Source organism: Plutella xylostella, chromosome 17, assembly GCF_932276165.1.
Source record: "Plutella xylostella chromosome 17, ilPluXylo3.1, whole genome shotgun sequence".
Lineage (NCBI taxonomy): Eukaryota > Metazoa > Arthropoda > Insecta > Lepidoptera > Plutellidae > Plutella > Plutella xylostella.
In genome coordinates, this window is record NC_063997.1 from 10690539 (window position 1) to 10705054 (window position 14516).

Below are 14516 nucleotides of genomic sequence, written 5' to 3' on the forward strand. Positions count from 1 at the left end.
TCCCAGAGCTGGTAGGGCCTAGCTTTTTGTGGCGGCTAGAAATAAAAAAACGTTCACTGGCATATTTCTTAAGAAATAGGTAATATGATCACAGCATGTATTAGTGAAGCCGACATAGTAATACAGTTACTAAAGTTAAAGAATATTGTTTAGTAATTAACATAAATACCGCATCATCCTTACATAGTTTCACAGAAAAGATAAAAACGCCATTATTCTCAAAGGCTAACATTATTAAACCTTTATCCCTATATTAAGTTTACCTTTAAAATAGAGCTTTTATATCGCTAAGCCGATTTTAATATAGGCTTACGGGTTCTTTACGAGCTTTTAATGTCCAAGTCTATACCATTCTTATCTCTTTTACAGGTTTTTATTTAAAATGGTAGCAAAGTCGCTTCACAAAAGCTTCGATAACATCGATAAAACTTCTTTATAATATAAATTCTCAGCTACTAAAATACAATGTTGAGGTACACTCGGCATCCTTGGCATATAACGAATATTAAAATAGTGAAAGAAAATATCAAACTTAATAAGACTTTGAATATGCATATCTACAAATTAATTACTTATACAGCGTGAAGTTTTGTCAGTGACGTCCCCGTACTCATCATAATATGTAATTATTATTATTTCCACCCTGTATCTTTCAAACACAGTAATGAAAATTGGTTTTAGTATCAACAATAGAAACAAGAAGTGTCACAGTAACTCTTCACTCAAACTAAAATCATTATTTCTGATTGTAATGTTAGTTAGTTCTTCATTTATATTTACCTTCTGTTGTGGCCATGACAGTAGCGGTTTTTATAAGCTTACAAAAAGTACAGTCAGTTGATAAACTGCCTCCGATTATCACATGATAGGCAGAGCAGTTGCACCAAATACATTATACTCTACACCAAATGACCCTCTCCATCTTTAAATCTCTGTAATTTTTGAATACCTACTTAGTAATTAATATTGAACGGGCAAAAATTAGCCATAAAAGAACCTTATAAGTACTCGGCACATCATACTATTCTATTCTCTGTGGGGGTGTAAGTACCTGCACCTGGCTCTCTCGAGTGGAACCTTTGTGCATATCCCCAAGGTCTAAACTGCCTTCTGGTCTAAGCTTGGACCATTTCCCACCACGCTGATCCACTGCGGGTTGGTCGGTTCACATATCTAGATGTGCTAAATCTAGATATGCAGGTTTCCTCACGATGTTTTCCTTCTCCGTAAGAGCGATGGTATACATTGTACTTAAGTTAAAATAACTCATTGGTACATGTCAGCGCCGGGATCGAACCCGCATCTCTTGCGTGAGAAGCGGGCGCTTACCCGACTGAGCTACCACCGCTCTTCACATCATACTTCTATAAGTAGTTTTTGGGATTTAAATAAAAATCAGATTATAACTTTAAGGTTTTTAAGTTTCAGTTAGGCAGGTTTTTAGTAAATCGCTGGTTTCCGAGCCGCATTGCAGAAAAGTTTATTTTTCAAATTGCCGGGAGGTTCCCGTGAAGTCCTGTCGTAATGGCGCAGTAGCAATTTTTTATGTCCTCAAATTACATGGCACACGTTTTCTCATTCCAAATGAGATTATTTCGCTGAAATTATTTCTTTGCTTGAGTTAATTTGTGGGAAGAACAGGAGAGGCTGTCTTTCGTAGTACCTAATATAAATTTAATGCTGTTCTTAACTATATTTTATGTGGAGTTTCTTAGTAGGTATATTTATATTGCTAGCATAGAATCTAAATCGGATGCTTAGCATATATCTTAACTTATCAACGTATTGCATGTTTTAACCAATAACGTCCCTGTAACCCCTTGGTAAACCAGACACAATAGATTTTTAAATGTCTCTGATTCCTCGGGATGTAAGGGTTTAAATTTAATTGGTCTGGTACTAGCTTATTTATGTTTACAGATCCTATAATCATCACGTTTCTTGTTTCCAGTTTCATCCAAGAGTTCGCGGGCGAGCCGCTAGATGGCGTGACGCTGCTGCTGGAACTCCTGCGCAACGTGCAGCTCAGCCAATCAGGGGACGGCGCGAAGGGGCCGCCGCTCGTGCGCAGGAGACCCTTGCTGGATGAGCTGGCTTGTCTGTAAGTATAGTCGTTTTGTTGTTGTAATTATATAATATAGTCTTTCACTTCACCACTTCCGCCAGATCCAAGATTTTGGTTAGGAATATCATGTATAAAATAATAAGTAGCAGGTACTCCACTGTACGACATGGGTTTTCTCCTAGACTGGAGAGCTTTTGACATAATCTCCTCGCTTGGTAAGATCAATAACACCCAGTTTGTAATATACACTTGCGAGAGTCAGGAGCAAGGAAAAAAATCCGGCGACATATGGAAACGTCAATAGCAGGTGATCTGGAGGTTTCTGGTCAGTGTACAATCGGGAGGCGACCACTATAGAAAGATCTCCACAGGAATTCGCTGTGTAAACCTCAGATTTTTTGTACCCTAATAGATATTTCTACTAACTTTACTTTTCCTATATTTCCAGGCAATGCCTCTGGAGCTGCTGCAGCCGCTACCCGGAGTGCGTGCGGCGCGTGGCGGCGGGCCCGCACGGCGCCTACACGCTCACCGTCACCATCATGTCCTCCGTCAACAAGTGCCGCGTGCTGGGGCTGCAGGTCAGATTGACACTTCAAATTTCATTAAAGCCCTTTATCACAATGTCTGGTTAGTAGCTACCAGTGAGATAAAAGACATGCTGTCACTCTGTTTTATTATTTTTAGCACTGGAAGAAGTTTCAGTATTTAAATACTTAGGCAGTCGGTTAAGGAATGATAACACCCTTGCACCTGAGATACCAGCCCGAATAGCAGGTGCTGCAAATGCCTTCGGAAAACTAAAATCACGCGTCTGGAACTCACGTGACCTGAAACTTCAGACTAAGTTACTAGTATACAAGGCCATAATACTGCCTATCTTATTGTACGCCGCCGAGACGTGGTGCTGTTACAAAGCAGACATCAAGCAGCTTGACACCTTCCACCTTAAGTGTTTAAGATCCATTCTGCGAATTAAATGGCAGGATCGTATACCGAACACTGAAGTCCTACGTCGATCCAAACTGTCTGGAGTTGAGTCTCTCATTGCAAAGCAACAATTAAGATGGAGCGGACACGTTTTACGCATGGACGATAGTAGATTGCCAAAGGCAGTTTTCTACTCCGAACTCTCGTGCGGGAAGCGCAAGCAGGGTGGACAATATCTGCGCTACAAAGACGTACTTAAACGTAATCTTGTGGCTTGCAACATTCCGACAAAGAGTTGGGAGGAGCGCGCGCGTAGTAGACCAGAATGGCGTCATACCGTCCACACAAATGTGGACCGTTTCGAACAGAAGCGTCTGGAAGACCTTGATGCAAAACGCCAGGCACGGAAAACCAGACCGAAGCCCTCCTACAACTACACGTACAACTCGTCTGGCCAACTGTACTGTACGCCTTGTAGTCGTGTTTTCAAGACGAAGTTTGGCTTTGCAAGTCACATCAGAGCCCACCAAAACAACAACCCGGATTGAACATACAGGAGTCGCCGTCGCCGGATACGGTGTGGAGGACATGAATGAATTATTATTTTTAAGACAGTGACAGCATTTATTTTATCCCACAGATAGCCACTAACCAGACATTGTGAAACAGGCCCTTCTTCTTCTTATCGTGTCGACGACAAACCAACAAAGTCGCTAAATAATACATGCCCAGAACTGGGCCTAATAATATGAAGCGCCATAGTCCAGCTAGTCTCAGTAATCGGAACCACTAGCAAGATACTTCAAGTGGGCGCTGCAGCAATCGTTAAGCCTAGGCAGAGGGGGCAGCTTGAAAACATAACACCACACTTTCAGAACAAGCTTGCTTTTGTTGGGGTCCACCAACCCGCACTAGGCCCGCGTGGTGGACTAGGCCTGAAACCCTTCCTTCAACCGTCTCGTGCCCCAGCAGTGGGGACGTGATGGGTTGTGATGATTATACAGGGTGTTAACTAGAATGCGTTTGAGCGGGAAATGGGAGTTAGTATTAGTCTAACCAAGCACGTTTCTAAGAAAAAAAACATCAGTATCTCGAATATTTATGTTTAAAGTCTAAAGTAAAGTGGAAAGTTTTACCTTAATCAAAAACATGGTCACCCTACACAAACACATAACCAATGAGACATTCGATTGCAAGAGAACACACACTGTAAATTTGTTATCAACTTCACTTTTCATAATTTATTTGATGTAACTATGATTGTAATTAATTAACATTTACCTTTCCAGTCCCATCTACCCTGTATTGTACACCTACTTACCAATGTAATTGTTTTAATTTCAGCTGCTGACAAAGGCGTGCTACCCGCCAGCCAACGGGCACGCCGCGGTGTCGGAGGCGCTGTCCACGCTGCGGCTGAGATACGGCGAGCCTGTCAGATTCAGGTCTGTGATTTGTTGACTTGTGTTGAGTTGTTTAGTTACTCACAAAGTTGTTGAGCGCTAACGGCGTCGGTAACGCGGCCACGTAGCCCGCAGAGCCGACGACCGCTGGAGTACAAAGGTTCTGGAGTGGAGATCCCGTGTCGGCAAACGGCGTGTCGGTCGCCCCCCAACCCGTTGGTCTGATGATCTGCGGAAGGTAGCGGGAAGCCGCTGGATGCAGATGGCGGGTGACCGTTTGGGGTGGCGATCGTTAGGAGAGGCCTATGTCCAACAGTGGACTACAGAAAGCTGAGAGATAGAGAGAGTTGAGCGCTAATGCCACACCGTGCGCGTTAGCCTAGCCTATGCGAAGCGTATGGGACGCAAGACAAGCAGCTGAACACAGAACAGATACGCTCTTGGACTATGTCTGCCTTATCTGCATTACAAAATCTGCTACGGCGTCCCATACGCCTTGCTAGACTTCTGACTGTGCTATGTTTGGATGGATATTTACACGCCCGTTTTCCTCAATTCCCCTGGCAGGTTCCTGGTAGGCATGCTGCAGAGCGCGGGCGGGTCCGGGGAGCTGCAGGCGGCGGGGCTGGCCTTCATCAACGCGCTGCTGGTGAGCGCGCCGTCGCCGCAGCGCCGCCTCTACATCCAGGCCGAGCTGGAGCAGGCTGGGATAGATATTGTCACGCTGAAGAAGGTTGGTTAAGGGAGATTGGTGTGAAGCTCAATTAATGTTAAAGTTTTCAAAATAAAGTAGGTATCTAATCAAGTACATAGTACAGTACATATTTGATTGGAGGGTCAGAGAGGTAACTGTCGAAAAAGTACCTGTAGAATTTAGTTAAGACGGTCTTGAAATATTGATGCTTCAGAAGCGCTTCGAATGTCTTTTGTATGGCTTACTTTACATTTATAGGTACACCTATGTACCATGTGATGATACTCTAAGTAAAGGATCCCTTATACTTTATTCGTCTGGTCTGGCCATTTATTTTTAATTTACGTAACCTAAACATAGCACCAGTGTCTAACGTATGCTCTTAGAAACTGAATCTTACAGAAATTGTTTTTTATTATGTCCTACAGATGGTCTCCAAACTGCCAAACACGACGAGCCAGGTGATGAAAGAGATAGAGAACTATGAGAAGCAGCTGATCGACATCGACACGCTGAGCGAGAAGGCAAACGAAGCCGTGAAAGAGAAGGACGATCTGAGAAACAAACTGGAACTACTTGAGAAGAGAGTTAAGGTGGGTATTCCAGTATATTTTGAACTCAGATTGAATCAGCTATCATCGTCGATATAAAATTTTCCTCATAAATGAAGAGCAAGTTGTTTAAAACTGTCGCTTTCTTACAGATACTCCAAGAAGAAAAGGGCATCCTGCTATCCTTGGAGAAATGTCTCAAAGAGAAATGCTGTGAGCTCCAGGAAGAGGTGTCCACGTTGAGGTCCGAACATGGAAACTCCAACCGCAAGAAGTCATTCTGTGTCAAGAAGAAAAACTCAGTGCGGTTAAATAGAGGTACGTATCCTAAATACAGCTCCCTTTTGATAGCCAGCATCGGCCTGTTAACTGACTGAAAGTTCTTCAATTAACAAATAATCTTATTCTTCAGATGAGTCATCTCCCCCAGAGGATGAAGGAATAAGCTCCTCAGAAAGATCGCTGAGTCCAGAAGGTGACATGCAAAGAGAGTCCATGGTATACGAAGTCTTCAACGTCAAAAACGAAACATACGATTTAATGCGAAACAAGAGAACTCTACACAAGAAACTTGACAGAAACAATGACTACAAGAAATCATCTGACGAAGAAGAAGAAACCACTATCGATGACGTCATACAAGAATTACGAAACATCGTCAACGATGCGGAGTCTGAACATTACGACAAAGAAAAGAATGGCTTTCACGATGATAAATCATCCAGGTGCAATCAAACGTCAGAAACTAACGTTTCTGTTAATGTTATGGAATGCAAGAAGCATAGAAACCTCGAAAAAGAAGACTCGATAACAAGCACTCGTCATAGCATTCACATTGCTGATAGCACGGAGTATCTGAACGAAGTAAGAGATGAGGATGATGACGAAACAGAGATTGTTCCGAGCAAGATTCTTCCTCATCCACCGAGAAAGTCCAAGAGCCTGATTCATTTATTCCCACCGGTAGACCAGGGGTTGGTATACAACAAGCCTCCTGATATATACGATGAAAACTTTTACTCCAGTGATGAGGGCTCCGATTCCCTGCTGAGTTCATCCAGATGTCGTAATGAGGTGACCAAAAAACCTTCAGTGTCCAGTTTTGATTTTCAGGAATGTCGCGCCATTTTCAACTCTTTGGCTGAAGGCACTAAAAGAGAAGATAACGAACTGAGACAATCGAGAACGCGCTCGAGGGAAGAGTGTCGGAGGAACTCAATCAAACGAAGCGAGTCATTCCAGGCTTCGGAAAAGGGTTCAAGGCAACGCGAATATATCGACAGCTTGTTCTACAACGATAGTCACAACTCGATGATCGAAGCCTCCAAAAGCCCATTACAAAGATCTGGATCCAAAAACAGTCGCGTAGACGAAATCGTTAGTCTGATTGAGTCAAAAAAACTTACAAAAAGCTTGGATCGTATCGATGAAGGTCTGAATTCCATGGTCGACATTGTGATGATGGCCGAGCCCAAGAAATCCGGTTGGCCCTACAGATCCTCGTCCAGGACTAACAGCGACAATGGGAAAGAGACGCCATTAATTGCTATCACCAAGTCAACGAGCAGACAAAACAATTACCATCACATGAGGTACGACTCCAGGTCCAGCAAGGACCGTGGCTCGCCGAACAAGGCCGAGTCTCCCCAAAAGTTCTACTTGCCGAACTCGAAGCGTAGCTCCGGATCATTCGAGAATCAAACTGGATCTTCGTACAATAACACTTCGTTTCTGGTGAAGAGGGGGCACACCAACGCTGGGTTCTACTCGGGTACTCCGATCATGCGGGACGCGCCTGCCAGTATGACCAGCCTCGTGATGAACGGCACCCACAGCCACGGGGACCTCAAGAGGACCCTCTCACCCATCGGAGGACAAAAGAACAACTTCATGGGCATCCCGAAAGTAACTGATATGCCGTCAGGGTTATACTGATCATTCTTCAAGTAATAGTTAATTTAAAACCAACGACTAATTTAAGAATTTGTACCTTAAAATAATAACTATGACTAGTGCAATATTCTGATAAGATAACGAGTTAGATGGTTGTTTGTTAGTGTTATTTCTGTGTATATTCCACTAATGTTAAGAGGTTTCAACTGTCTATATAATATACCAATTAGTAGTTTTTGAGATCATATTAAGTATATCTTAGTAATTTTGTAATCAGGCAAAATTTGCTTAAGATGACCATAATTTTTGGTATAAATCTTTTAAGCGATTTATATAATATTTGTATCTAACATCTAAGCGTATTGAAATACATGTGAGGTTCGTACGTTAAAAATAGATCTAAAAATACATAATTTCTGTACGGATATTACTTACTTTTTAATTTATTTTATAGTCTCGTTAATTTTAGCTACATAAGTTTATGTATATTTCACTTTATCACTCTTTCGTATCTAAGTATTCTACCTATATATTTTTTATTTCCCGGCATGTCTTTTTCATATTTTCTGTAAATAATAGATAAATATACCTACCTACTTGCTTACTTATAGGTAACTACATTTTAATCTATTTTTAAATAAAGCATGTTATAGACAATACCATTCTGGTTTAATTATTTGTAATTACCTTGTAGTTACCTACCACTAGTTTTTTTTACCAACTTTCGGAAAGACGAGGAGGTTCTCAATTCGTCTATACGTATTTGTATAGTTGGTGCCATGCTTTTTGCATGCCATGGTTACATTTATCCCCAACAATTTCAAAAAAGCTTATATACCTAGAGTTGATTATAAATAGAGGTGAGTAGGTATTATATGACTGACTTTTGTGGGGCGTCCTCCATTGCATTGCCATTGGCTGGATGAAGGACAGCCTAGGAAATGTGGTTCTGCTCTTGACAGAGACCTATGTCCAGCAGTAAAAGATGATGGGCAGATGTTGTTGTGTTTGTATTTATTAATTAATATTACACTCACGGGCAATGAAAAGGTTCCAACCACAAAATTCCGACATAAAACAACCCCAATTTTTTCAAACATTTAACTGAAAGTTTTAACAAAATATTACCGTGTTTTGTTGGTTATATCCTGATGCTCCGTTAAATGTACTATAATGTTGCAGAAGGCGTCATTATTTGTTGATTTTCTCAGTGGAACCTTTTCATTGCCCGTGAGTGTATATTAGGTTAATGTGAATTATATACTTCAGAATCGGGGCATAGACATAAGCCTAAGTACCCAGTAGGCAAACTGTTCGCAGCCGACTGAATTAGCAACATCTCGGTTTAATAGCTAATTTTGCGTTACGTTAACTCTGCAACAACAGTTCGCCTACTTGGCCGCCCAAAGTTATTTTATTTGCATCTAAAACTTTTGGGTTGATCACCGTGCACCGGTAGGTATAATTTTAATAAACGTAGGTTATGAGGCAAATTAAGTGAACCGGTTCAGCAAAATCTATTTTTGAAAATATTTTTGCAAGTAGGTACCTCCGTACAAATTACATTTTTTACGAAAAGATTGTGAAGGGCACCCAAGGTTGGGCGAGGGTCGTCTTGTGCCAACTTTAATGATATTTTTAGAAACGATAAGTATCATTAATTATTAAATTAAGTACATGAAGTACCTACCCAAAAGTATATTTTATACAGAGTGTTAAAAAAAGTAAAAGTAATAAAGTAGGAAAGAGTGAGACAGGCTGTCGTGTCATTCTGAAAAACACTGTATTCGCGAAAAAAAAACGTAGGTACTTCTCCAATAGCCTTTGTTGGTCAAACTCGGGTCAAGAGACTTTTTTACTATGGGGAGTATAAAAAGATTTAGGTATTTTGACGAAGCTTTTTAATATAAAGTTTACTTAATAATATAGAAACGTTAATTAATAATAAAAAGAGAAAATAATACAGAAAATGATTGTTCTGAAGAATAACGCGCTGAGTCTTCCGCTTTCGGCTTGATACTTATAGCTACTTACCTACCACTTTTGCAACAGCCTGTAAGTATGTGTTTCGCAAAGTTTTAAAAAAAGCCAAAAATATTTTGCTAGATTGGGTGAAGAATGGCCCTGTAAGTCATGGTCCAAACAAAACAAGGTGGTAAGTGATATCTTTCCCTGTACCGACAGCAAAAAAATATGTGCTCCCTTTTGTCAAAAAAGTGCCTCTTACCCATATTATATATATATATTGGCTCATTCATCATAATCATTACAAATCTTCTAATAACTGAAAGAAAATACGTAGGTATATTTTCTGAAAAACTAAAACTGAATTTAGTACCTAACTCTTGCTACGGTATAGGTATGGGCTATATGAATTAGTTTTGGTAACTAATTACTTCAGATCATCTGACGAAGACGTTGCGACGTTATATGTAATGTATCACAGGCTCTGCTTTTTAAGTCGGGGGTCCGTGTTAGATGTCCCTAGATATTGTAATTTATTATCAGTACTTATATCCTTCAGAAGAACCGGAGTCTTCCTTCACCACAATGATACTAGAATTAACTCTAGATAGAATATGGACTCATTGCCGGTTGCGGTAGAACCCGGAATATTATTCACAGGTTTCCAACAATTGAACAGATTTTTTTAGGTACTTAAGTATTTATCCGCAACAAGTTAAGTACTACATCATTTATTACGGACCCAAAAAAGTCTAGACTTCCCATTGGGCCGTTTTTGCTTACATCACAGTAATGAAGATTAAATCAGGTATTAACAAAGAAAAATGTGGCTGCAGCGAAGTTAATAAATGCATCGAGGTCCAACATTCGCGTGTTCTGCGCAGTTGGTCAATGAAAACATGACTAGTTTTAATTTTAGCTCGCTTAAAATCCACCTTTTTATATTCCCACTTGGTGTTCGACAAGTTTACGGCAATTCAGTTCAAATCGTAACCGTGACATCGCCAGTAGTGGCCAGTACCGCCACACGCTGCGGATTTAAACCAGTTCACTACTCAATTGCGTGAAATATGAAGTGCCCGATATTTATTTTACTTATTGTTCTTGCGATACATGATAAAATCAACGCTTTCGACCACAAAAAAAGGCTCGTACATATCAAAGTAAAAGAAAATATACAACTGAAGAAACAGCTACAATACCATCCGGACATACTCCTGAATTTCACAGAACGCCTGCAAAAGTATGGATACCCTTCAGACGTGCACACAACTGTCACTGAAGACGGGTATATTCTGAAAGTGTTTCGTATACTCAAGCGGCCTCACTGCGAGACGACGAAGAAGCCCCCTGTCCTACTTCATCACGGGCTGTTTGTGAACTCCATCTCGTACACAGATGCTGGTCCGAAGGTGGGCCTGGCGTACCTGCTGGCCGACGCCTGCTTCGACGTCTGGTGCAGCAACTCGAGAGGCACCGAGTTCTCCCGAAACCACACCAAGTTGGACCCCGACAAAGATCCCGAGTTCTGGCAGTTCTCCTTCCACGAAATTGGACTCTACGATCTCAGCGCCTTCATAGATTATATCATTAAAGAGACCGGCAGCCCTAAAGTGAACTATGTGAGCCACTCGCAAGCCGTGCCGCAGTACATGGCACTGGCGTCATTGAAACCTGAAGTCATGGATAAAGTAGGGCTGCTAGTGGCCATGGCGCCGGCAGTGTTCGTGGAGCACTCCAGAAGCCCAGTGCTGACAACCCTGGCGAAGCATTTCGAGCAATTCGTGTTGAACTTGTTCAATACGCTGAGGATTCAAGAGATATTGTACACCAAATCGCCGGTCAATGAGGTGCTGCAGTTCATGTGCAGGAAGAAGTTTGCGCAACGAGCGTGCATCGAGCTGCTCGAGACATTCTTCGACGGAAGACACAGGAACTCGGTCACACAGGAGACCTTCGAGATAATATTCGGCCACACCCCCGACGGGGTCAGTCTGAAAAACCTCGTGCATTTCTCACAGCTGCTGAACTCCAGAAAGTTCCAGCAGTATGACTATGGGGAAAAGAGGAATATGAAAACTTACGGGGCTAAAAAACCTCCGGAATATGAATTGAAGAAGGTAACAACTCCTACACTGTTGATTTACGGTGAAAACGACCACCTAGTGAACGCCAGTGATGTGAGAAAGTTAGGTAGAACTTTGCCGAATGTGGTAAAGCTGTACCGAATTGAAGACACTAAGTGGAATCATCTGGACTATTTATGGAGCATTCACATTCCAAAGTTACTTTTGCCTGAAATTGTTGAGTGGTTGAATAAATATTCCATTTAAATGTTCATCTATGGTTTTTGTGTTCGCTTGTCTGATCGTTAACTATGTAGTGCCAATTACCTTCTTCTCCGTCTGAGTAGGATATACATACTTGGCGAAATACACTCCAATAAATATTAATTTTTTGTTCACAATAACACCTCTATTTTTAGGGGGGGGGTGCTAAATATAGGACACCATTACATAACTTATCCTAACTTAAGTATGGGTACAAAATGCGGTCATTTTGTACCCTACCTACGATTAAAAGCGTATTTCTTCCAGACAAACATTTGGGGAGAAGGATATGATGCGATCCACATGCGATCAAATAGACTTATGTTTAATATTTACAAAAATATTAAGTAACTAGGTTTTATTAATATAGGAATAAGTTCATGAATACCTAGGGTTAATTGGACGTAGTTACGCAGAAAGGACTCAACCCACACAAACCTAGTTCTGAGATATAGACGTTTAAAGTTCTAATCGGTATTCTTCAGCAATGAAAAGCATCTTATATGTGGAAATTATCTTCAATTATGCATATTTATTGTTATTTTACTATTGCAAATCATGGTGTAGCTATAACGAATATTTGTTGAGTTATTAATGAAAATATGCACTTGGATCGTTTCTCCTAAATTGCTTTTTCTATGCAAGCAGGGAAATTCAACGTTTCGCAGAAAGGATCCAACCAAATATTTATTTTTATAAAATATTTTTTAAAATAACAATATGGTTTTTAAAGTAAAATATTTATATTGTAGACACAAGACATTACTTTTTTACACAAAATAAAAATTATATATAAAAATTAAACCTATTATTAAATAATTTATATTGAAATGTAATCGGAAACAAAATTTCACATATATATAAAAATCTAACCGGAACTGTATTCCCAAGCGCAAAACTCTGGATCAACTTAACCGATTTTGATATTTTTTTTACAAAATAGAAGCCTACGTTTTTAGTGAGTATCTACGACCCGTTTGTATCACATAATTTTCAGTATAAAGCATTTTGACGGAAAGCAAACCTCATGGAAAAAAGTTGGGCATGAATAAAATTCTAACCGGAAATGTGTTCCCAAGCGCAAAACTCTGGATAAACTTAACCGATTTTGATATTTTTTTTACAAAATAGAAGCCTACGTTTTTAGTGAGTATCTACGACCCGTTTGTATCCCATAATTTTCAGGATAAAGCATTTTGACGGAGAACAAACCTCATAGAAAAAAGTTGGGCATGAATAAAAATCTAACCGGAAATGTGTTCCCAAGAGCAAAACTCTGGATCAACTTAACCGATTTTGATATATTTTTTTACGAAATGGAAGCCCACTTTTTTATTAAGTGTCTACGACCCGTATTTATCCCATAATTTTCAGGATAAAGCAATATGCACATAAGCAAACCTCAAAGGATAAAGTTAGACATAAATAAAATTCTGTTTTACTCTAACTTCACTTCATCATCCTCGGTATATTGCAACTATCCTCTTTTTATGCCTCCGTAGGATATCCGTCGTTCCCTGTGCTTACCATACGATCGCTGAAAAGTGGAATTTCTGCGATCGTATGGTCCGTATCACTTCGACTTTACTTTGCGGTTGGATATTAAAATTTATGTCAAGTGCAGAATAATTATAAATCTCATAATCATTAACCATCATCACGACCCGTCACATCTCCACTGCCGGGGCATGGGTCTCCTTCCAATGAAGGAAGGGATTAGGCCTAGTCCACTACTCTGTCCCAGTGTGGGTTAGTGGACCCCAACACAAGCAAGCTTGTGCTGACAGAGTTGACGGGTAATTGGGCAACCCGACTGTCAGATGTTTTCAAGCCGCCCGAAGGTCTCTGAGTAGGCTTAACGACTGCTATCGATTTTATTATAATCATAATGATTACCATTATGCTTCTTGACATACATCAAGATCTGGATATACAAGATGCTCCTGGTTTATTGAATCTGCATCTAACTCCTCAGATGCAGACTGGTTTAGATCTTTAAAAACTTCGGCAATGTGGTCATACCATCTTACAAGTCGGTCTTCCATAGTAACAAGGAGATATCCTGGGGTTTGTTGCAAAGTTTATTTGATTCTTTCTATAGATCCTTCATGGCAGCCGCTGATTGTTTTCTCCAAGATATAGAATCAGACGAACAGCGTTGGTCCTTTTTTAAATTACGTTTGATATTTTGTTCACAAAGAAAATACTCGTACGCAACTCGTGCTTCTTTAGAATGGTAGTCTAGTTCGATGTTAAGTCTTCCTTGGAGAGTTGATCATATGCCATGTTCCTTTAGACATCCATTCTTTCTTTAAGTGTTCCTTGTGCCTTATTATTTCTTCGCAACTTTTTTAAAACATGTCTTTAATGCCAGTGCAGTTATCTTTGATTGAGGCGCGTCGCCCACACTTAGTAGGTTGATGGTATTTGTTGTGGATCTGGATACTAAGTTATCTTCTGACATCTGGGTCCTGCAGCTTATTTACAGCGATATCTTTGGCAGATCTTGTGGCCTGCTTCTGAGCTCCCGCTATCATCAAGCAGATTTTTCCAACGACTCAGTGGTGATCACTCTTGACTTTAGCAACCCTTCTTAAGTATTTCTAACATCTAGAAGTGAATGTCTTCATTTTCGAATAATCAAAATGTGGTCGATTTGGTTCCCGGTCCGACAGTCGTGTGAGA

At 40.5% G+C, this 14516-nt stretch overlaps 2 protein-coding genes across 5 annotated transcripts in view; both read left to right on the forward strand.

The window, feature by feature from the left end:
• LOC105393518 overlaps positions 1 to 7917 on the forward strand; it is a 96038-nt gene extending 88121 nt beyond the window's left edge. For all 4 annotated transcript variants that reach the window (XM_038108858.2, XM_038108860.2, XM_038108859.2 and 1 more), the window contains 7 exons: positions 1952 to 2101; positions 2514 to 2646; positions 4340 to 4440; positions 4966 to 5131; positions 5521 to 5685; positions 5796 to 5961; positions 6056 to 7917. In XM_038108858.2, coding sequence (XP_037964786.2) covers positions 1952 to 2101; positions 2514 to 2646; positions 4340 to 4440; positions 4966 to 5131; positions 5521 to 5685; positions 5796 to 5961; positions 6056 to 7578 — 2404 coding nt within the window. In that variant the 3' untranslated portion in view covers positions 7579 to 7917. The remainder of the gene's footprint in view (positions 1 to 1951; positions 2102 to 2513; positions 2647 to 4339; positions 4441 to 4965; positions 5132 to 5520; positions 5686 to 5795; positions 5962 to 6055) is intronic.
• A 2529-nt stretch (positions 7918 to 10446) lies between these two features.
• On the forward strand, positions 10447 to 11839 carry LOC105393523 (lipase 1). Its single transcript, XM_038108697.2, has one exon. The coding sequence runs from the start codon at positions 10572 to 10574 to the stop codon at positions 11832 to 11834; it is 1263 nt and encodes a 420-aa protein (XP_037964625.2). The 5' UTR covers positions 10447 to 10571; the 3' UTR covers positions 11835 to 11839.
• The last annotated feature ends 2677 nt before the right edge of the window (positions 11840 to 14516 follow it).